The 23,356-nt window shown below is 40.8% G+C and overlaps 2 protein-coding genes and 2 long non-coding RNA genes across 4 annotated transcripts in view; 3 read left to right on the top strand and 1 right to left on the bottom strand.

Moving 5' to 3' along the window:
* Positions 1 to 242: 242 nt before the first annotated feature.
* On the top strand, positions 243 to 1,830 carry LOC144210424 (uncharacterized). The gene is made up of 3 exons (XR_013329377.1): positions 243 to 388; positions 1,069 to 1,208; positions 1,279 to 1,830. It is a non-coding gene; the product is annotated as an uncharacterized LOC144210424 (long non-coding RNA).
* A 272-nt stretch (positions 1,831 to 2,102) lies between these two features.
* On the top strand, positions 2,103 to 4,301 carry edf1 (endothelial differentiation-related factor 1). Its single transcript, XM_077737086.1, has 6 exons — positions 2,103 to 2,231; positions 2,299 to 2,384; positions 3,178 to 3,229; positions 3,302 to 3,462; positions 3,531 to 3,624; positions 3,878 to 4,301. Exons 2-6 carry the CDS (start codon positions 2,307 to 2,309, stop codon positions 3,937 to 3,939), a joined length of 447 nt encoding a protein of 148 aa, XP_077593212.1. The 5' UTR covers positions 2,103 to 2,231; positions 2,299 to 2,306; the 3' UTR covers positions 3,940 to 4,301.
* Positions 4,302 to 4,612: 311 nt separating this feature from the next.
* Positions 4,613 to 23,356, top strand: part of LOC144210425 (uncharacterized) — a 30,490-nt gene continuing 11,746 nt past the window's right edge. The window contains exons 1-3 of the long non-coding RNA XR_013329378.1: positions 4,613 to 4,904; positions 10,964 to 11,060; positions 19,678 to 19,770. This is a non-coding gene — a long non-coding RNA (uncharacterized LOC144210425). The remainder of the gene's footprint in view (positions 4,905 to 10,963; positions 11,061 to 19,677; positions 19,771 to 23,356) is intronic.
* Positions 5,594 to 22,632, bottom strand: prag1 (PEAK1 related, kinase-activating pseudokinase 1). The gene is made up of 7 exons (XM_077737074.1): positions 22,343 to 22,632; positions 17,455 to 17,792; positions 15,701 to 17,373; positions 10,738 to 10,883; positions 8,483 to 9,249; positions 7,124 to 7,801; positions 5,594 to 6,941 (listed from the first exon to the last, which is right to left on the bottom strand). The coding sequence occupies exons 2-7, from the start codon at positions 17,719 to 17,721 to the stop codon at positions 6,507 to 6,509; spliced, it is 3,966 nt and encodes a 1,321-aa protein (XP_077593200.1). The 5' UTR covers positions 17,722 to 17,792; positions 22,343 to 22,632; the 3' UTR covers positions 5,594 to 6,506.

Below are 23,356 nucleotides of genomic sequence, written 5' to 3'. Positions count from 1 at the left end.
TCTGTTAATTGTTTTACATGTACTATCCTATTAATTAATATATCTTAATTTCTTCATTCTCATACCCTGATGGAAAAAAGTTTGGGGTTTCATTTTTTTGGACAAAAAATAACATTAAAATAATGTTTAATAACGACTATTATATTAAGCTGCTTTATTATTATTTATATTATAAAAAAATGATACCTAAACTTTACAAGTACTGACCCCGCCCCCTTTTCTGTTACCGTAATACCAGAAAACGCACCATAAATCTGCGTGGGGCGTCAGGTGTCAAATTCCCAACATTTTTGCTGAAAAAAAAAGTTTGCACAGACGAAGACCTTCCTTTGCGACTTAAACGAGACGTCACAGAGTCGTGGCTTTATTGCAACACAAATAATAGTCGGTAAGTGCTCGGTATTGTATTCATAAACCGAACGGAGTTTGTTTTAAAGCAAGCAGCGAGCCAATGAAAAGTCGGGAATTAGCATTGCTCTGCAGCACACTGTTAACTAAAACGCAAACTACTATACACACGAAGTTGTTTTTTGTTTTGTACTGTTGTTGTTCACCAGACATTGATGTCTCACTTAAAACTTATAAACTTAGTTTTTAAACAGCTTTTGTAAGCATAACAGTATATCTAAGAAGATAATGGTCCCTGCGCAGAGTAGTCTGATTTACTAAGTACCTGCGAATGCAGCATTGCAACACAATATATTACATTTATAATGAAACAGTTTTTATTCTATTTAACATAACTTAATTATATTTTCCTATTTTTTATTAGCATGTTTAAAATGTCATCACTACTTAAATGTTTCCCCCCTCCTAAAACAGATCTTTTCTTTATTGTCATGTTATTATATATAATAACAATCATACAATTTGTCTTATGATTCCTAAACATGTTTTTCTTTTTTTTTTTTTAGAACACCAGACCCAAATATAATACATAATAAATTAAATCCATAGAGAAAACTATGAAACCTATGCTTGCAATTAAAACATTTATGGGAGGAAAAGTTGCAAAAAAATAGTCACCGATTACACAAAACAATCATTTGTGGCTCTCTTAATGTAAAGGCAGCATGGCTAAGATGGCTGTTAGGACCAATGAATGCCTGATGATGATGCAAGAACTGGACGACCGCCTAAAAGAGCAGATCGACAAACTGGAGCACATCCGCCTGGCCGCCGTTGAGCTCAAAGGCGACTTATCTGCGGTAAGCGAAGATGACATTCGGCAGAGTAAAAGTACTGTTTAATAAAGTCATATCATTTATTCATGTGCAGGCTGATGTGGACCTGTCCCTATCACTTGGCGATCACATGCAGTGGTTAAACCACTTGTCTGAACGTGTTGACAATCTCCAAATGAACACCCGCGTTTTTGTCCAGGTGAGATTTCCACTGTTTTTACTCGAGCCACCATTGACAGTTTGTTTATCAGATGAATCCCACACCACGGGCGTGGTCCGGGAGGCAGGCCTCTAAACGTTGGAGGCACCTTCATCCAGCCGACGACGCGCAGTCCGACATTTTCCAGTCGTCCGCACGGGCCCGAAGAAACAGCGATGCCGCCTCTGAGATGTCTTGCAACTGGTGACCTCCAAAAGGGAAGCACAGGATATTGATGTATGGACTGAGCTTATTGTTTCTAATTTCACATTTAATCCATGATTTTATATTTCTTTAAGCCTTCTCATTGACTCACTTGGAAACACACAGTAACAAGAAATGTAATTTTAAATACACTTTGAATTTAGATATGAATCTGTGATTTTTGTTTCCCAAATGTGACCAACTCTTACCACTGCACATTAAAGGGGTTTGGCAATATTGTGATATGGTGATATATTATTGTCATACCTTTTATTCTAACAGGTTAACATTGATAAATTATTAAAACCACTAAGTTTTCACTAGAATAGTAAACTCAGTGGCAATGTAGAACATTTAAAGCAAGTTAAACATACAAGATGATGTGAAATAATCCCAAATACTTTTTTCTATGTTAATACGTAGGGTTTTTGTTTGTTTATAACAAGTTCATTACCGAATAATTGATCAAATACTTCTTAGCGCATAGTAGATATTCCACATCCAATATGGCGGACGAGCTGACGGGTCCCTGTCCCCGTCTGCCTGACGTCCATATCTGTTCTGTCAATAAAGCTTTACGAAGAACGCGTGGTGCTTCATAGTTGAAGAAGGAGCGGACGTGGACACAAAACACCCTCAAGAAAGTCAGTCGACATTATCCTTGTTCCTTTTAATTTTTATTTTTATACATTTCTTAATATTTAAACACAGCGAGGAAAATGGCCGAAAGCGACTGGGACACCGTGACTGTTTTGAGGAAGAAGGGACCCACGGGTGGTCAGTCCAAGTCTAAGCAGGTATTGCCCTATTTGTGCGGGATCAAATGTCATTTTACTTCAAGATAAGTTACGCAGAAACTAATAAAATAACCAGGGAATTTCATAACACGAACATGCGTCATGGCGTATTCGTTTTTCGCCTTCTGAGCTATTCCGATTCGTGGAACGTGACCTATCAAAACAAAACAATCGTCGAATTCATTGATCAGGAACTATATAAGATAATGACTGTGATTTATTAATAGATCCAGTTAAACATGAGGAAGTCTGACTTGTTTCTCCGCTTTAGAAGACAAGAAAAGCACAAGCCCAACATCAACAACTAATATCGCACCATACGAAGCCTCTATCATTTTCACCCCCTCTATCATTATCAATATTATTTATAATTTGTATGATGTGTATGAAGTGACTGAATGCAATCTTAAAATCGGATCCAAGTGTCAATAATGAGCTCGCCACCCAAACTAGTTAGCATTAGCCCCATTAGCTTCTAAAGTGTAGCACAGTTCCATTTTGTTCCCAGTGGGGCTCACTAATAACAAGATTTTTTCGCTTCCAAATTCATTTCATTAACCCAATGGCTGCCATTGACGATGATAAGCGTCCAGTCCCTTTTGACTGGTCGTTAGCCATTTCTACAACACTAAATATTGGCACATGAACAAAATATTCAAAGTAATCTAATGTTAGTTGTAGTATTACTCATTATTTACAGTTTATCAGCGCCATCAATTTCATAAACAGTATTGCACCACTATAATCTGTGTTTATTTGATTAAAAATGTAAAACTTTAACCCCACCAACCAGGCGATCACCTCAGCCCAGCGGCGTGGCGACGACGTGGAGACCACCAAGAAATGTAACTAAAGCCGCCCCTCAGCACGTAGCGCGGTCTGGCGCTAACCTGTAACCGTCATCTTCACTCCCAAAGGGGCCGCGGGGCAGAACAAGCAACACCTGGTAAGCAAGAACACGGCCAAACTGGATCGTGAGACGGAGGAGCTCCACCACGATAGGGTTTCCTTGGAAGTGGGCAAGGTCATCCAGAAGGGACGGCAGGATAAAGGACTCACGCAGAAAGATCTCGCCACGGTCGGTCCAGACGCCCGTTGACCGCGTCGGACGGAATGATTATCACGAGGGTATTTGTGTCATTTCAGAAAATTAACGAGAAGCCGCAAGTGATCGCCGACTACGAGTCCGGGAAAGCCATCCCCAGCAACCAAGTCATGGGCAAGATCGAGAGAGCTATAGGTAATCCAAAAACGGTCTATTGTTGTTTTTCGAGATGATTCGGCTACGTTGCGCCTTTAAATTGCATGCAAAATAACGCGCATTGTGTACATTTGGAGATTGTTTAGCCATGTTCAAAGGGTATTTTAAAAGTGAGAACGCAATCACAGATGAAGCAGCAGCAAAATAATAAAAAGACAAAAAAAATTTTTTTTAGCCTTGGGGAGCTTTTACTGTTATTTAATGTGCCCATTTTTGCCATTTTTTTTCCCAGGCTTGAAGTTGCGTGGTAGGGACATTGGACTGCCCCTGGAGTCCAAACCCAAGACGAAGTGAAAACAAAGCCTCGAAATCGGCCCGCCCGGCTCCCCACCGGGATCCTCGCCCCCTCATCCCTCACCCCGGGCCGATCAGTCCGGCGCTCCTACCCAAGGACGCGACCGGACGCGCTGCTTCGCAAGCTGCACAAGGACAAAACTAGATGTCAATTAACGCGGGAGCTTTCCCATTTGGCCTTTTTTTTGCTTTCGCTCACTCTTGCATGAATGATGATGAGGGCAATGCAAATCTGACGAAAATTTGCCACCATTTACAGGCAAATGCTTCATTCGCTTAGCAGGTTTTCTCGGATGTCTTACAATTGTGAAGCTGTTCTCATCTGCTTTGTTTTCATTGGAAATAAACTTGGACAACACACATGAAGCTCTCTTCTTTGAAATAATTGATTTGCTTAATGATAAATACTCCTGCTTCTCATTTTTAAAAAGGGATTACCTTTTTCCACACTTTTTTTGCATTTTATATTTAAAAAAACATTGACATCTGTAAAGAGAACACTAATTTCACATGAGGTGAAAACATTGTCATTTTTTATTGGGTTTTCAAAAGTGAAGACTTTTTAAAACATCAAAGCATTATAATGCTTTTTTGTTGTTGTTTTATGCAAAAACATGCAGCTCCCCTTCTTTTAGTATGAAAATATCAATTTGGAATGTCAAACAGGAAGTGAGGTGTTAATTTTAATTACTTTTTATACTATCACCTGCGAGATGTATTGTGCAGGAAGTAATGTGAGAAAATGGAGTGGTAGAATATTGCATGGGTTTTTTTTCCAAGCAGATCAATAGTTATTTTTTAATCAGATAAAGTAGTTAATACGTGAACAAAACAATGATTTATACGTGTTTTGTAGGATGATGCTCCAGCACCAACATTGCCAATGTGAAACTCTGATTTTCTACGTCCGATCATGTGGTGAGAACCCATTGAATTGTGCAAATCAACGAAGTGGAGTTACGCTGGTGAGTACAATCTAAATCATAAACATTTTACCGATAAGTGCAATGACTAAATGACAAATCAATGTTTAAAATTCAAATTGTTGACATTGATTTTGGAACCGAAATAGCAAGACTTAGGTTAGTCTGCGTTGATCGCTTGTGCACGTGTAAAATTAATTCTTTATTAAATTAATTAATTCATATTTCTAGATGATTAATTATTCGTTTCATAATCTGCATGGAAGGAGATCTCCATGATATGCAAATGTTCTTAAACAATACAGAAATCTAAAACTTTTAGAACGTTCATATATTATATTGTTAAACTGGGTTAACTACAGTGGGAAAATTGTGCGATTAAAATATGAGCCACAAGAGGGCACTACAGGACCATAAAATATACATACCTACAATTATAATAATGTTGTTAAGCATTCATATCCACAGTTTGGTTTGCTATGACCCAATTTTTTGAGTTCTTTAAAAAAATAACTCTTTATTCCGTATTTTTATCGTTATTATTCTAACAAATATTTTTTGATAATTTAATAGATGTCCAATGCATTTTACTTGATTATATTTTAGGGCAACGGGGTCAGGGGTCACAGAGTTCAGAAGTATGTTTGTGTTTAGGATAAATTAAGTTAATAATCTTCTATTATTTTTTGTGTGTTTGACACTACCTAAATTCTAAAGAAGGTTTCAATGAGAAAATAAATGCAGTTTATTGGTAGACACAACACACACACACAATTACTTGCTACTTTCTCCAAACCATTTTGTCCTCAGAAACAAAAAAGCAAGGCTGCCATAAACACAAAAACTTCCAGTGATGCTAACAAACCACTTCATAAATATTACTTTGAACTCCTGCTCATTTTTTTTCTTTCAAAGACTTTCACAGTCAACTGTACAAAAACAAACGGGAGTGTAGTTGTGAAAATCGACTTGCACAAAACGTATTTACAAGCTGGCTTGACACACAAACACATGAGGAACAAAAGGCACGGCGTCATCACAATAAGGACGAACAAGTTGTTGCATATCATGTCGTCGGGACGGCACAGAACAACACATGATAACGATGCTTTCTTTTTTCATTTTAAAAGAGATGAGCTTGCTTTTTATAGACAACAGCAGTTCCTCGAGACCTGAGCTCATCCCCCAAAAACGGCAATAGTTTAGCGCTTTCGGAATATTTCCTCGGCCTACGATGGCATCTTATTGGCATTTATCCTCAATGTTTGATTCCCTGGAGTGCTGTATTTTATGGGCTGTCCCTAAGCGCATCACACACTGGGCTGTATTGGTATCGTTTTCAATAGAATTTTCCATCCACATTTCAACATAAGTAGCATGTAACAAATCTTGTTTTTTACCATTTTAGTATTTTGACGTAAATTTCAACTGTGGAATTGGATGTGTTGGCAGTGTAGGAAAGGAACGTTGTTGTAAATTGCATACTCCATATATCTTATATCAGCCAATTATGAAATATAAGTATGACATATTAAATACTGTGGCAGGATAAAAGTTCCAAAATGGACGGTCCAGTAGCTCGAACAAGTGTCAATGTTGCAAGAAGTTGGCAAGCACCATGGAATCCACTCAAAAAAACCCTTGTCAGTTGAGCGAGTAGAGCAACTCGGCAGTGTGACACAACGCCAACGGGTGGGCCGAGGAGAAGTAACGGCAGCACAACCAATCCTCCAACTCGGCGTCCCGCTCGGGTTCCAGCGAGCGCTCGGCGAACTTCATCATGAGCAGCGCCCGTTTTACGTCCAGCCAGTTGAGCAGGCCCTCGCGCCGGGCGCCGTCTGCCCCCGTGTGCTCGCCGGGCCCGCTGCGCTCCCACCGCTGATCCATCAGGTCCTTGCGGGGTCCCCACAGAAGGCTCTGAAGGATGCGCTTAGCGTCTTGAATGTGGATGCGCTTGATGGGGTCCGGTTGGAGAAGGAGGCGGGCCAGCTTCTGCAGGCCGGCGGAGTATAACGACACGGCTGGGATGGACGGCAAGTCCTCGCAACGGTAGTCTTGCTCCTTCAGGGCCGGACTCACCTACAAAAGAGGATGACACATGCATTTTTATCCTAGATCTGCATTGATATCCAATTTGACTAATTCGGTTGAGTCAACTTTTGACCGAAGGAGTTAAACCAATCCCAGTGGAGGACCAAATATCAGCCAATAGACAAATCTGAAGCACATATTGTGTCAAATTATGCTTATTTAGGGCTCACCTCAAACGGGTTTGGTTGATGGAGGAGCTCGTAGATAAGGATCCCCGTCTGGAACTCGTCAAATTTGCGGTACTGGGCGGCGGACACGATCTCGGGCGCTAAGCGAGCGTGGTCTCGCTTGACGCGAGGGTCCACGCCGGCCGAGGCGGCGTCCTCGGCACAGCGCCGCTTTGCCTTGGCGAAGTTGCTGATGAGGAGTCGAGGGAGTTGGCGCTGGTTGATAGCCTCGCTCGTCTCGCTTTGTTGAGGCGGAGGCGGGGTTGGCGGGTGGGGGACCAGCAGGAGGTTCTCCAGGCACAAGTGTCGGTGCGTCACCCCATGCTCCTTCAAGTGCTCAAGGCCGTGGCACAGCTGCAGTAACAAGAAGCAGACGCGGCGCTCGTAGACCTCCGGCTGGCTTTTGTGGAAGGACTCGAACTCGCGCACAAAGTCGGCCGCCGTCTGCCGTGGGATCTCGGGAGCGATGACCACCACGCGCTCGCGTTCCGACTGCCGGCGACGGCTCCGTGGCGAGGATGTGGGCGACGTAGCCCGGTCCGAGGGAAGCATGCTCTGGGGGACGCACGCCAGAAAGTGGCCGCAGTCTTGTTGGAGGTTAAAGTGCGGGGGGACGCTCTGCTGCACCGACAGGCCGTACAGGTGGCCTTGCTTGGCCTCCGGAGATGGGGTCTTGCATATCTGAGAAGTACAACAAGAAGTTAAATCCCTCTTGACGTCCAATCCATTTGAACTGGGATAGTCATATTTGTACTTGCCTACTTATGTGAAGACTAATGTATGTTGACTACTTATGTATGTTGACTACTTATGTATGTTGACTACTTATGTATGTTGACTACTTGTGTATGTTGATTACTTCTCTATGTTGACTACTTATTTAATTATGACTTATTTATTGATCATTTATGTATCTGTTATGATTATTTATTGTTATTATTTATTGATTTATTTGTCTGTTTGTTTCTTGTTTTTATTTGTGCACTTGGTGGTGAAGCTGTACATCTTTTTATACTTGTATAATGACAATAAAAAGATTCAATTCAATTTAAGAAAACCAACCAGGCCTACAACTTTGACAGTTGCGGTCGACATTTTGTTCAATTGAGAAGCAAACCCTGGATGGAAGTGACCATGGGAAGATTGGGTTTGGATTGTGGTTTTGAGGTTTTTCAAGATTAATCAGATGGAAAATTCCACAGGGAGTCAAACAAGTGAGCCTGGGGGCATCCGGACCTAGCCGTACACGCCCATCCTACAGCTGTGTTTACATTGGCACCACAGAATGCGTGCTGCCAACCCAATCTGGAGTCTAACCAGCACACAATTATCATCTCAACAACAACAGTATTAGAAAATTACCTTGACAGCATAGGAGTTGCTGGGGTCAGAGGCACAAGCGGCCGAATAGTAGACAGCATCTCCTGCTTCGCAGCTGGGCTTATTGGATGTAAGTCTGAAGAGTGACCAGTTGCTCTCTTCAAACCTCAGACGATTCCTCTGTGAGCTCGTGAAGTGCTCCTCGCATTTAAGAGCCAAGCGGCGCAGCGACTCGGCATACAGCCCCCCAAGTTTGGAGTACACGCCTTCCCGACTGTCGATATTGCTCAGGAGGGTCTGCAGTTGCAACCCAGAGCCCAAGTTGGATGCCGGCCCGGCTTCGGAACCCAAGAAGGGTGGGCTGAGCTGAGGGGAGGAGGAGCAGGTAATGCTGCTTCGGCTGTGGACCCCCAAACGGCCGTGGTTCTTAAAAGGCTCGTCCAAAGTCCGAGTTCTGGAGGTTCGGCCAAGAGGCGCGTGGCAATTTTCCAGAGACTCGTTGGAGGAGAAAACGGGTCTGGAGTCCATCGGACTGGACGGTAAACTGGCCCGGCAACTGGAGTCGTTGGGTCTGCACACGTTTGTTTCCGATCCGGCGAACGGCAGGCGAGGGTAGGCCCGGACGAAGGTTTTGGTGGTGCCGCTGTCGGGTGCTGACACGGTGCGGTTGACCATCTTCTTCTCGGGGAGTGGAGGTGGTTGATTGGACGTGATGCCAAAACTTGGAGGGCGCGGAGAACATGGCGTGGATGAAGATGTACTTTTCTGGAGCGGAGAAGAGCTGGACAACCATAGTCCATTCCGAGAACCTGAGGAGAGATGACAATATCAGTAAAATGTCTGAAAAGCTAGGAAAATATATGATTGTATTTTTTTTTCATGCTGTATACACAGTCCATCTGATATTTTCAAACCTGACCTGGGTGTCTTTCATATGTGGATAGATAAATAAAAAGTGCTTGTTTTTGGAAGTGATCAGCTATACAAATAAATCAGGATGAACCAAGAATCCGAATGTTTTCTTCCCAATGATCTCCAAGAAAATCACTTACCTTTTGCCTGTAAAAGAGCAGGAAACTTCCAAAGTCCCGGACTCCTACTGACTTTCCAAACTTCGTCTTCCCTCCGCGCTTGAGACATTTGCGGCTCGAGACTAAGCGGCGACTTTTAGTGGCGAAGGAGTCAGATAACGAGGTAATTGGGTGGTACGGCTTCAAATAACTATGAGGAGGATGTAGCCAATCCCCTTTTCCCCTTCATTATCGGACGCCATAATTATCTTTTCAAACGACGCTGGAAATGGGGAAGTCTCAGCAATTGCAAGTCTTTTTTACCCAACAGAATGAGTGACAGTTGCTGCTTATTCCAAGTTTCATGACATGGTAATAAAAACAATTTTAAGTGGGTTTTGGTCACAAGTCACAACAGGGTATGAACGTCGATAAGATAACATGACAATTGAGTTTGAGTCTACTTGCTTGTGCCCATTTTGACGCTGGACTAAGTGCACCACACAATAAACAAATGGCACCAACACTTCTCCATTTGCAAATAAAGACCCCTTTAACATGTTTATGTAATGTATAAAATAACAGAGCTAATCTAGGTAATGATTTCCTCCAATTTGAATGGGGATTTAGTTCAAGTGTCTCAATGTTCAATCATGTTTTACTTCTATATAGATGTTTTTTTTACTGGTTAACTTTTTCTGATGAAAATGTGGTGATTTAAAAGGTGGGTCAAAAATCAATCTGCCGAATTAATGGATACAGATTGTTGGTGACTCAGATTTCGTTGCATAAATATATGATTGGGACACCAGGACATGTTTGACCTCCTTATTCCACATTATAACTCAAGGCAGTCCACTTCGTCTGTCGTTCTTATGACCAGAAAAACCAAAAATAACCACCAGTTTCAGTTTAATGACCACTTTATTCCCTCTTGTATTACCTCTCTGCCTCTCGGATCGGGTTTTTAAACTTAGTCTAGCAGGAATACTTCTAAAATGAGACACCATAATCTGTATTTACTTTTTCATGACTTTGAACTAAGAGACAACAAGAAAAGTACATCAGGAAAGAATGGCAGTGCTGCAAAATGCAATAAATGGAACATTTTGTTAGCTTCATGAACTGAAAAGGTACATAAATGCATCTATTTTTCAATCTATTATCCTGGAATTACGATTACCCACTGGGACAGTTTGTTACCAAGTACTAAAAAAATAGGAGTACCTGGTTTTGGCAATAGTAATCGATAGTGTGGTGTGGAAATGGGCGCTTAAAGTGACTCACCTACATCAGCGATCAGACTTTCCGTAGAGGCAGTTGGCCGACTGGCGCTGCCTCGGTCTCGAAGGGATGTGACGGGACTCTCGATTGAGCTTAACTGGACGCAGCGGTTCAGCTCCATGTTGCTGCTGCTCAAATAGCCGGACGCTCTGCAATGAAAATACAGATGGGGTGGGTGTGGAATGGCCATTTTTGAAACACAGTCTAATCACATTTTATTTTTTTGCAGATTGACTTCCCGATTTGAGACGACGTAACCGCATCCTCTGCTTCCTCTTCTTAAAACGAAGCATGTACCAACTTTCCAATCAAGACTTCCAATTAGGGTGAGTGACAGCCCCTCGCTGGTCTAATTAGTGGTGCTAATAGCTCAGGCAAACATCGTCCCATCCCGCCCCAACCTCGCCCTATCGCAAAACCACTCCTGTATTTATTAATGTCACAGTCTTTTAGTTCTACCATAAATGTATCTATCAACAACACCATCAAAGTTGTATAATACTGAGGCATGTCTGTGCATGTCCCTGGATGATGTGTTTCTAACCCTAACACTCTATGCGGAAACAATTCTAATGCATCTGTTTGCCAAGGTTTTAAATATTACAAATTGAAATGATTTAAGGGTAAAATGTAAAAAAAAAAATGAAAAGGTGAGTTTTGGATGTTTTGTTTTGGTGCAATATCCAAGAATTATAACATGTATTTGCATTTGTGTAACCAATCTGATGTTGTGTAGGACTAAACATAAATGTCTTTTTTTCACAATAACTTTGTACATCTTGAATATTTAAATTAGTTTTACAACTAAAATCTTGTCTTTTACACTTCAAAAAATATTTTATTAGGTCAGATTTTTGGGAAACACAAAAAAATCATACCATCCCAATTTTTGTGCCTGTTATGTGTAAAGTGTAATTTACATCCTGACCTTAAATGCACCCCTTATTGCTTAATCATTTACTGGTATTCTGGTTACGTTAAAAATACTAAAGCTCCCCTACAAAATACGGGAAAACTGTACGAGTTGACAGATATCAATAGCTGTTAAAAATCTCCAAAAGATTGTTATCACAACAGAAAAACTCACAACCGAGCAGGATGTTTGTCCCATTTACTTTGGGAATGCCCGCGTTTAACCCAAACAGCACTTAATCAAAAAACTTAATTGCATAGTTCCTCCCAACAGATACCAACACTTCCTTTGCTATAAAAAGACGCCACACACAAGCTTTTCATTTAAAATCCTTTGACCGTGTTGACCCTGTTTTTCAGTGTATATAAGCGCCTAGCAGTAAATTACACATTCCTTAAGGTCGTACCATGGAATAGCGACAAGATATGAAATAAACGCAGTGTGTGACGTCAAACCGAGGAACAGGCTGAACAGTAAAGAAGGGGTGTGTGCGTGTGTATAGGAAAGGTTATCAGATCTGACACATTGAATAATGACACAGTTTTTTATATGGGATTTGAGCAAGGTGGAGCTTGGAAAGAATTCTGGCTGACTCAGAATTTCGGAGGAAGGACAAAATATGATGCAACACCTTGATAGAAGCGGGCAAGTTTCACAAGGGTGAGCTGCTTAGCTTCCTCGAGTGATTACATTTCTTATGGTTGTAAGTAACTGCAGATTTATACCAAGAGCTGCTAGAAATGTTTTGATACTCTCTGTCAGCCCTCCCAGTTCAAATGGACTGGATGTCTACTAGAGACAAACTGTCTTAATCATATGATGTTGTAAGAGTTTATTTATATTTGCAATTATTTTTTCCTATTTTGCTTTTTTGCCGCTATTTTCAATGGGTTTTTTCCAATTCTGGGTGTATTTTTCTTCCAGATATGGATTGAAAAAGTTTAAAAAAATGGAAACTGTGAAAAACTAAGACTGGAAAAGAAACTTAAACATTTAAACCTAAAGCTTAACTATCTATTATCGTCAGTGGTGCTAAAGGAATTAAGAAAGGCAGGGTTTTTACCGTTTTTTTCCCATTATTTTGTCTCTTCTTTCAGTTTTTTTTTCTATTTTTAAGGAAGTTTTTTAAATTTTCCAACCATTGATTATCGATTTGAAAAAACAACAACATTAAACACAATATATTTACTTGCAATAGCTGTCAGCCCTCGCCCTTCAAATCTATTTAAACGTCCACAAGTGACAAGTCAATTTAAATTCCCAGCAGAATATGGAAAAAAAAGCCACATTATTGAAAATCAATCATCGTCAATGTCACTTAAAGACTTCTTGTGTCACAAAAAACAACAATTAAGCTTTGACTCACTCAGCAGTAGAATAGGTGTCCCAAAAGAGCCAACTAAAAAGCCACACATGTTTAATGATGATGTCTTTCAACTCAATTAGGGCATCTCCACAAAACCAACAGAGAAAGCTGCCTACCTCATCATGAAAAAATTGACTGGCAGACTCCACCCCAACCACGTAAACAAAACAACAAACTTTGGGATCAGCCTGGTGACTCTTTTAGGCCCCCTGCAAAAGATGTAACATAACCCTGGCGAACCCGGGTCATAGCCGTATTTAAAGCTTCCAAATCAAGCGCTCCTGTATGGCGAGTGCTCATATGGCAAGTAATGAATGCCCGATCTATTAATTCTACCACACTGTCACTGACAGTGGGACAGTTTGGTGGTTGCCGCGGGCAACAATCTGCTCTACTGCGCCCCCCCCCTCCCTTTTGGCTATCTTCAGCTGATGCGTCCTTGAAGCCATTTACGAGCTTTTCGACCCTCAAATATATATACTACACAACAGGTATGAACAGATGTAGGCAACCTGTAGTGTGACTCAATGGCCAATGCTAAGCAGAAATGTCATGTACAAATAGTTTGTTTTTTTAATGATTTTAAACAAAGTCTCATTAAAGGAACCATCTGTAGGTATTAAATGATTCAACACATTATCATGCGTGACGGGGCACAATGAAGCATAGGGCTGCAAAGTAATATATTTGACCAGGAGCACAATAGAAATATATCTATAACAAAAACCGATAAAGAGATCAACTGTGAATGTGTTTTCATATGGAATCTTGACTTAGATGATGTTTATATTGTCTTCTTGATTAACTTGTTAGATGCTATTGATAGTGATATTGACCCAACCCATTTGAATTGGTATGGTTAACAGTGAATTAATTATTTTTTTCTAACTACATTAGCTCAACTCGCATTGATAACTGTCAACAATTTAGTCGTGAAGTAATCTAAAAATGTTAGGATTTGTCTTGCTACTTTTAAACTCTACTTTTGAACCTTTTGTCGACAACAAATTAAGATTAAAAATAATACTCTTGAATCATTTTTCATCCATCAAAATGTGCAAATAGACTAACGATTTCTCTACAGTTAAAATCAATAGTAAATAGTCTCGTTAAAAATGGTACATCAGTTTAGGAAGCTTGATTTAAGTAAAAATGATCAGTTTGAATCAAATGAAATATTTAATTAACATAATTTTACAGCAAGCACTGAATTGCAAGACTTTTCTAGCATTTTTAATAAGAGGTTGAATTGTATTTCATTGCAAAACTGATAATTGTTTAGCTTTCTCTCATCGTTTTGATGGCTTGGTCCACCAAGCATGCTCAAAACAAAACCCACCATTTATTAGATTGTATTCATCCGTTTTTTTTAATTCCCATTACAAACATGAATAGAACAAGGGATGCATTGAGGGTGAAGGCGCAAACTGTTTGAATAGAGAGGAAATAAAGTATCACAGTGAGTGTCTCACAGTCGACAGCATTCACGTAGTGTATATACGTGAAACCGAGCCTATAGTACAACTGTGCCGCTCAGGATTAACTCCCTGTCGTGAGTTTTAAATGATGCAGTATGCGCAAAGCTAAGCAGCTTCCAAATGAATGATTGTACAGTACTATTAATACTAATGCTTTGCCGCAGGTAGGAACAGTAAAGGACAGAGGATGTCGATTTGCATTATTAATGGAACCTTTCAGGATAAATTCGATTCATCTCAGAGCAATTATGCAGTTGAGTAGGATGTCATTCACTCTAGAAGAAGAAGAATAATCACATTTCTGACTGTGACAAGACTATCCCAAACTAAGCAGTGTTAGTCCTTATTAATAGCAGGATGGAAGATCTATTCCCAAACAATACTGAACTCTTGAACAACTGCTTAGCAATTGAATAAACAATGTCCCTAAAAATGTCAAGAAGGCAGTCAAGATATTATATGATGACATGTCACATCTAATTCCTGATATTTGCTGAAAAAATGGTCCAAAAATCTTTGTGCAGTGCTGCAGTACAATTATGAGACTAATTCTTTGTCGGCATCCAGGTTGTTAGAGCTCATTAATCTGTAGGCTACATAAACTCGGGCTCTTTAAACATACATACTTAGTAAATGGCTTCCTGTCGAGAAAAATGTGATCAGGGCCTGGCTTGTTATTTTTACCACTTGGAGGCTATACGTATTATAGATTTGGGTGTTTGTTTTAGACTCTACCCTTGCCCAACCACACCCCCTTTAGATATTTCTTTGTCAGTGAGCTTAAATGTTGAGAAGATAGTTGCAAAAGTGCAGTTTAATTTTTGGTATTTGGTAGACATGGGTTGTAGACACATGCTATATATTCACATGATGATTGTTAATTTTTGAGTGCAGTTTATGAGCCACTCTCTATTCTAATTGAAGATATAACAAAGGACCCGTCACTTGCTACTGGATGTTCTTTAGATGCAGCTTGACTCTGCAAAGTGCTTATCTGGCAACCCATGATGAGCTCTTCTATATTTTGATCCCTGGTTGCAGTACCATTTCTTTTGCCATGCAACTTACATATGGTGCTTTTAAACTGTACTTTAACTGCTTTGGAGAGTATATCCAAGTTACTATAAGTTTGCCTATGACCCTTAAAGTATGGCTTATGTATGCACAGTATTTTACCAAGAGAATGCAATATGAAGGGTTTATTCTTACCTATGCTGTTTCTTAGGTGGGGGTGGCGGAGGTGGTGGATTGGGCTCCAAGTTAGCTGATCCCTTCCTCCCCTCTGCCAGAGGCTCCGTTGAGCTCTCTTGTTGCTTGGCCGGCATGCTCCTGCTCTGCTTGGCGTCTTCCACTGCGACGGCGGCCTCGCCGTACGCCTGACAGGCCCCATTGTCGGACACGGGCGGGGGGGTCGTGCCTGGCTCTGTCGTCGGAGGGGGGCTGCTCAGAGCCTTGTTGAAGACTCTGGACTCTTTCCAAACACCAGCTCTATTGACTGGGCTCGTCACACGAGATGTTGTCTGGGGATTATTAGTCAGTGTCTTCTTTTCAGACTCTTTCCGCTCTCGCTCTTCTTCCTCCTCTTCCTCATCGATGCGGCAGTTCCAGGCAGGGCTGTGGTTCTTGCTCCAGCGCTCGGATGCTGCTTGGTTGGGGATTTCCGGTTGGATCCTGAAGTGTCCCTCTTTGGCGGAGACGAGAAAGAGCATGGATAGTTCAGGGAGAGGAACGGGTGAAGATAAGGCTGGTGAGAGGCTAGAGGTACCCAGTCTGGGGAGGTCTGGAAGTGGAACCGGTGAAGAGATGGATGGTGAAAGACTGGAAGTGCCGAGTTTAGGGGACCGGGTGGTTCTTTTGGGCGGAATGGGCGGGCTAGATTGACGTCTGGGATTTAGAATGGGAGCAAGATTGGATTCAGCAACCAAGGAGGGGGCACTGTGACTGGGGCTGGGCCAGCGAAACGCGGTGGCGTCCTTGTGTGCCTGGGGGCTGAAGTGGCAGTGGGTGCTGAGGGCCGAATCGGGGCTGCTCAAGTACAACGTACTGTTGTTCCCCTCCCTGTGTGCAGCTATAACAGTGATAGTGGTTCGCTGTGTTTCTGCCTGTTCAGAGTTGTAAGCCTGATCCAGGACAACGGCCTGGCGTTGGGCTCCATTTTCCAATGGCTTGCGTTTTTTCTTGGTGCTCTCCGCGTAAATTGGCTCCGATTCTGGAGCGCCGGGAGAACCGGGTCCCGAGCTACCCATCGCGGATGGACTTTGGGGGCTGCCAACTGAGCCCTCGGTCACAGGGAGGGAATCTGTGCTGCTGTCGAAGGAAGAGTTGTCCTCTATTGGGCTGTTTTGTTTAGACAAGACAGGAGGAGAGTAGATGGATTGCTGACTGTAATTCAGAGCGTCTACAGATAGAGATGAGGTTGAGGTTAAAGAACTGGCCGAAGTGCTGGATGTCTTGGATATTTTTGGGGTTAGCACAGTGGTCTCACAGCTGATGCCATTGCTATATGATTTGGCAGGACTGGCTGGAGCAATGTTCCCTGGGAAAGGCCTGTCCACGCAATTCGGAGGAGAAAAATTTGCCATCTTCCCGGCAGCCCTGGGAATATAAGTGCTATTGGTTCTGGGGGAAGTGGTACTATTCTGCTGCCTACAGGTGTCTCCATTGGCGTTATGAGGACATGTACCTTCATCTTGTGTGACCAGCATGTTGCTAATAATCATGGAGTCTTTGGACAAGGAGGAAAAATAAAAGTCAGTCTTGGTGTCCAGACTTTGAAGAGTTGCGTCCCTATGGCTCTTATTGCAGTTATCGCTATCAATGTAAAGGGAGGAGAGATCCAGGATCTTCTTCAGGCCTAAGCGTTCCACCGGGGTTTTGGCATTCTTCCATCACACAAAAAGAAATAGTAAAGAAAGGCAAACATGATGTATGACCGACATTTGTAAGCAGTGGAAGAAAATCACCTTCTCAACGTTCATGTTGACGTCAGCCGTCGCGTTGCCAGTGTCCAGGCTCATCATGGTGGGCTTGACGGCGATGGTGGGCTTGCTGTAGGGCGAGGGTGCAGTCACAGCGTCGTCGTCATCGCCTCCTCCGCTCCTCGGACACAAGGCGGCGGGCGTAGATCCGCCCGGGCGGCTGGCGGTCGCGTGGGCACTGAGCTGGTGGAAGCAGTTTTTGCAGGAGCCGGGTTTCCACACGTGTTCTGCAAAGTCGCTGCACGCTGACATCTTCGCTCGATCGGCGGAAGGTCACAAGTGGCGATGGAGCGTTGCGGCGCAGGCAGTACGCGCCTTCATGGCTGCCAAGGTTGTGGTGGATTAGGGAGAACGAGAGGGGAAAAAACTGTTTAAAATTAGTCTCTATCTTTTGCTCAAGCCACAAGTCGAATCATGAGCCCTACCTTCTACCAAGCAACACAGCTATTTCTTGAGCGAATGACCAATGTGCTAATTTTGCTTTGCCATCGTTCACGTATGACATGTCACATCAAATTCGGTCTTTTAGTCTAAGAAAATACTGTCCTCACTTATATTTGAGTCGTATGATATTTGATAGTACTAGCTTAGTACTCGTCAAATGAAAATTGATCTACTGTTATCATTCTGTAATCCAACTATTTCAATTTATAGCTAAGTTTAAGAAATATATTTGGATAACAATAAATAAAACAATAAAGTATCTTTATTGTAACTTATTATTAAAAAAGAACATCTGTTCTTCCAACTCTGAAAAATCAATCTGAAATAACTGAGTTAAACACATGCATACAAATTCCTTACAATATAAACTAAAATATTAATTTGCTGGCTACAATTGACAGCAATAGATGTTCCATCCATTTGAACTAAGGGTTCTGAAAGCAAATTTAATCCAGTAGTGACAACCTCATTTAAATAAAGTCACAGCAGGAGGAAGGATGAAACACCCCACCATGCTTGGATGTCTATGATTGCTAATGGCAGGGAAGGAGTTAAATGACACTGAAGTATTCATTCTTCTGTTGTTTACTTTGCCTGGTTTTGTTGTTTGCGCATATGAATTATGCAAAAATGGCTCAACTTTGTGGAATGTCATATCCTCCCGTGGCTAATCTAACTGTCAGTGCAAATACTGCAAGATCGCAGACATCCATTAGGATAAAAATGTCATCTGCGAATGTAACATAAGAAGCGTTGACTTCTCTTCTTCCCATGGTCTCTTAAATTAGAAGCCACACAAGAAAAAAAAAATCTGCAAGCGAGGGAAGCTGCTTGTTGTGAGCCTCAGTGACATAAAAGCCCTCCCGGATCCTAAGCAGCCCCCGACATGCAGCAGGAAGACAGAGAAGCCTTAAGCATCCCGGAGGTTGGAATGTCAGGAATGTCTAAAAGGCGCACGTCTCACCAGGGTGAATCTCACACCCTGGAAAAAGAAAGCCTCCACCCTTCGAAACAAACTCAGTCCGAGCACATTTGTGTGCGTTCTCGCGCAAACAAAGGCTTTGCTACTTCTTTCCTTCTGTTGAACAGGAGTGAGAGCGACAAGATCAACACCACTTCAAGAGGATCATTTGCTTGCAGGCCTCCCTCTTTATGTTCCTACTCTAATTACTTGTGTTTTAAAGGCACAATCTTGATTAAAGGTCCCAAAAATAACCATATTCATGTTCTGTGATAGATGAGGTTAATACATTATTGTGTATGACTTTCCAGTGGGATTTCAAATGTTCCATTTAATTATAATAAAAATCTATTTAATCCAGAATTCACATTTAACAAATATAAATTTCAAAAAGAAGTATGGATGAAAGTCATCATAATGACATGTAAAATAACTAAAAAATGGAGCAGAATAAATGGAAAGAAAGTATAGAACAATAATTAAAAGTAAAAGATTAAAAGGATATTTGGAAAATATTCAGAATTTAGTGATAAATTGTACCACTTTTTTAATGTATTAGTAATATTCCTTTTTATTTATTTTTTAAAATCTTTTGTATATAAACATTTGAGCATTTTCTTATTTTACACTAATTTTCTTGAATTACTATTCTTACGAAAATTATGTTGATATACAAATGTCTTCCTCCAAGGCTTCATATATGTATATTTGTTGAATTAATGCACATAGTGGCGTTAACTAATGTTTACATTTGACTTTTTTTTCACCCCCCATCTGACTCACTTTAATTTTTGTTTGTTTAGTTGTGTTTGTGGCGACAAGATGCCTCACCTACCAACCTCACGTCACCAAGTCCAAACCCAACAATGACTGATCTTCAGGACCTCACATTTAAGGTTTGGCATACCTTCAGTTGTGGTTTAAAAGTAGTTACGCTTTGACTTCAGGCTGCAAAAAATGACTTGAATTACTCTTCATTTACCTGACAGCAACATCAAAAGAATACAATTTTTTTCCTCACGTTTTCGTAAAGTTTTCCTATCACCTGAAGCTATCCTTTTCTCAAATGACATCTACGCTATCGTCACGGAAAAAACGACTTGCAAAAGAATCGTTTTATTTCTTAAATGATATCTATCTCTATGTATCGATCTATCTATATATCTATTGATCCATCTATCTATATCTATTGATCCATCTATCTATATCTATTGATCCATCTATCTATATCTATCGATCTATATATATATTGATCCATCTATCTATATCTATATCTATCGATCGATCTATATATCTATATCTATTGATCCATCTATCTCTTTCTATATCTATCAATCTATCCATCTCTATCCATCTATCCATATCTATCTATCTGTATCTATCTATCTATATCTATCTGTATCTATCTATCAGTATCGATCTATGTGTCTATCTATCTCTATATATCTACGTGTCTATATCTATTTATATATATATTTTTAACTGGTTGACGTTGAAAGTTTGTTGCAAAGCACTTAGTTTTGTAAACAAACGGGTATACATGATATAATGATAATGGTTGCTTTGTTTTTTGTTTTGTTTTTGCATTACTTTGAATATTTCATTAGGATGGGTAAAAAAATCGGTTCAGTATCTTAGAAAAGCATCATGAAAAAAAATTGAATAAGAAATTAAATATCTGTACATCCCTAATTTCATTCAGGCCTTGAAGTCCATTTACATTGCACAGTAAGTGTATATAACAGGGCTAACTTAAATATCGTGTGCAATTCAAAAAATAATACCCTTAATCCAAAGAAGAAATCATATAAATAATAGTCAGCATTATATTTTTCATGTCATCAAAAATATCCTCACCACAGATTTACTTGAATTATTGCGATATAATTTTAGATTCTAGATTGCCAAGCCCTCGTCTACACTATACTGAATAAATGCCACTCTACATAAGTCTTGCAGCTTTCTTGTGGTGCGTTAGATCATTGAATTTTTTAGTTCTGTCTGCCCTTTTCTCACTACGTCTCAATTTGGCTCATTCCAACATCTACCAACATGTTCAGGGATGTTTGTTTTAAGACGGCTCGATCCCACTGTCGACATTCCGCACGGCGCCTTAAGGTCAAGGTCCAATATTTCTCACTTCCTCTTAGCTCAATCACGACAACTTCAAAAATAACAGAAACACAAATGTGTTAAAATGTCACCGGCGGGCAAGTCTACCAACTAGAAAGTCACGTCAGTGCTGAGCATGGCTATGTCTAAGCCAAAAATGTCTAATAAAAGAACAAACGTATGACCGCATTGCTAGTTATACATAACAGCATACTGTATCCAAGCAATACCCACAGAGGATGACACAAATACACTTAAATTTAGCTTTGAACTCATTGGTTGCTTTTCCCCAACTTATAGGACACCAAGAATGATGGAAAAGTTGTCCTAGAATGGCACTTTCAGGAAGTCTTATTGCACTCCTGAGCCAAATATTAATTACTACAAGCACGGTGGCTGGTGGGGAGCAATAAAAATGTAGAAAGAGCTCCAAAGGCTTATCATCACACAACAGCTGCTCAAACTGCAGCACAGTCACCTTGTATTCTACGTTTAGTCCAATTTAAGTCAATATTATCCCTTTTTTTTAAAGGGATCTCCATTGGCTACATTTGTTCAGTCGGCCTTCCCTGTCAAATTGAATTGGACATCTAGCGGCATATACATGTCACTAATTGATGAGTATTAGGAGACAGTCATCCCAGTTGATGAATTGGAAGTCCATCATTTTCAATGGCTGGAAATTAGTTGTAGACTAATATATAGTAATAATAAATAATAATGATCAACAGTGTTAATAGGGGCCATTACCAGAGTAAATGGCTGCTTTTATTCATGTTTTATTATTTATCATTTTATTTATTTGCAAAAAAAGTTGTATATAAAGTACAATAATGTATGTTTAGAAAGAGAATATATTTCAAATTGACCCCTGCAATACACATTTTTGGATATCATATTCAGCTTCATGTCAGCCACACTTTTATGATAAATGTTAATATTCTGGCCTACATGACCCAAAATAAGATGTCGCCAAGTCTTTCTGATTTTATTTTTTATTAATGATCAAAACTGCTCACTTGTACAAAACTTGCCCACTGCTGCTTCAAAAAAAATACTCGCCAATTGATTTTCTTTTTTAATCTGTTGCACGTTAAAAGTTGTGTTTTTGGAAGTTATTTTTCAAGTGGGCATTAAGCCAGAGTGACATCACCTATAAATTAAGTAAAATTGACTTATAACTGAAGTTTATGCTTCATCAACACACTTCAGTATTTCTATTGACAGCCCATATGAAAATAATAATTAAATAAAAAATAAATCACTGCATTGGTTTTGAAATATTTTTCAAATCAATAAGGACTTAAATCAAAAAAATATTTGCTCCATTGGCTGAAAAAATGACCGGAAGCTTACCTGCTTGGACTTTGTTATTTTGCCTGGCAACAAGAAATCAACCCCACCAAAAGCCTTTAACAAGAATGGTGAAAAAAAAGTCGAGTGTTCGAATCCCTTCCGGTAGCAGAGAACAGATTATCCGTCTTCTGTCTTGCGGTCGGACCTGACGACGACAGGTTCTTCAGGCGCTGTTGTATCGCTCGTGCTTGTTCTCGCCGACGTGCACGTTTGCTGCTCTTTGGCCGAATGACTGAATGAATGTGCAGACAGTGCGCTGGCTCAGGCTGTGCAGAGGTGCAGCACCAACACGAAGCCTCTGCAGCAGTTTGGAAGGGGAAGACGGCAGGGAGGGGAGAGGAGAGCAGAGAGAAGAGAGGAGAGAGGTGGGAGGAGCCCACAGCAGCCATGCGGTCCGACCACCAGTGGGTTTTATTACCTCCACCAAGGAGGAACTTATGTTTCATGATCGTGCCTTTGATTGCTAACAACCCCCGTACACACAAGTCAGGAAACAGAATGTAAAATATAGCAAATATTATTCTTCGTGTCTGCAGTAGGTTTTACCTTTTGACTGTCTTGACAGCAATAGACGTCCAACCCATCGCCTCTGGAAATGATCCTTCAATGGTAGCCACTGTTGTTGGGAATTAAGGACATTTCAGATCAATTTTCATTTAATCATAAACGGTGGTTGTTTTTTAAACTGCACTATACATAGAATTGGTTATTTCATTTTCATAACCGCTTATCCTCACAAGCGTGGCGAGGGGTGCTGGGCATATGGCGGACAACACCCTGAATCGGTGGCCAGCCAATCGCAGGGCACAAGGAGACGAATGACAACCATTCAAGCTCACGCTCACATGCATATCTAGGGGCAATTTAGAGTGTTCAACTAACCTACTCTGCCTGTTCTGGGGAGGTGGGAGGAAACCTGAGTACCTGGAGAAAACCCACACAAGCCGGGAGAGAACATGCAACACAGTGAGGTCCAATCGGGGATCAAACCCACGTCCCAGAACTGTTAGGCTT

Source organism: Stigmatopora nigra, chromosome 17 (genome assembly GCF_051989575.1).
Source record: "Stigmatopora nigra isolate UIUO_SnigA chromosome 17, RoL_Snig_1.1, whole genome shotgun sequence".
Taxonomy (NCBI): domain Eukaryota; kingdom Metazoa; phylum Chordata; class Actinopteri; order Syngnathiformes; family Syngnathidae; genus Stigmatopora; species Stigmatopora nigra.
The sequence above is the reverse complement of the archived record's forward strand: the minus strand, read 5'-3'. Positions and strand labels throughout refer to the sequence as shown.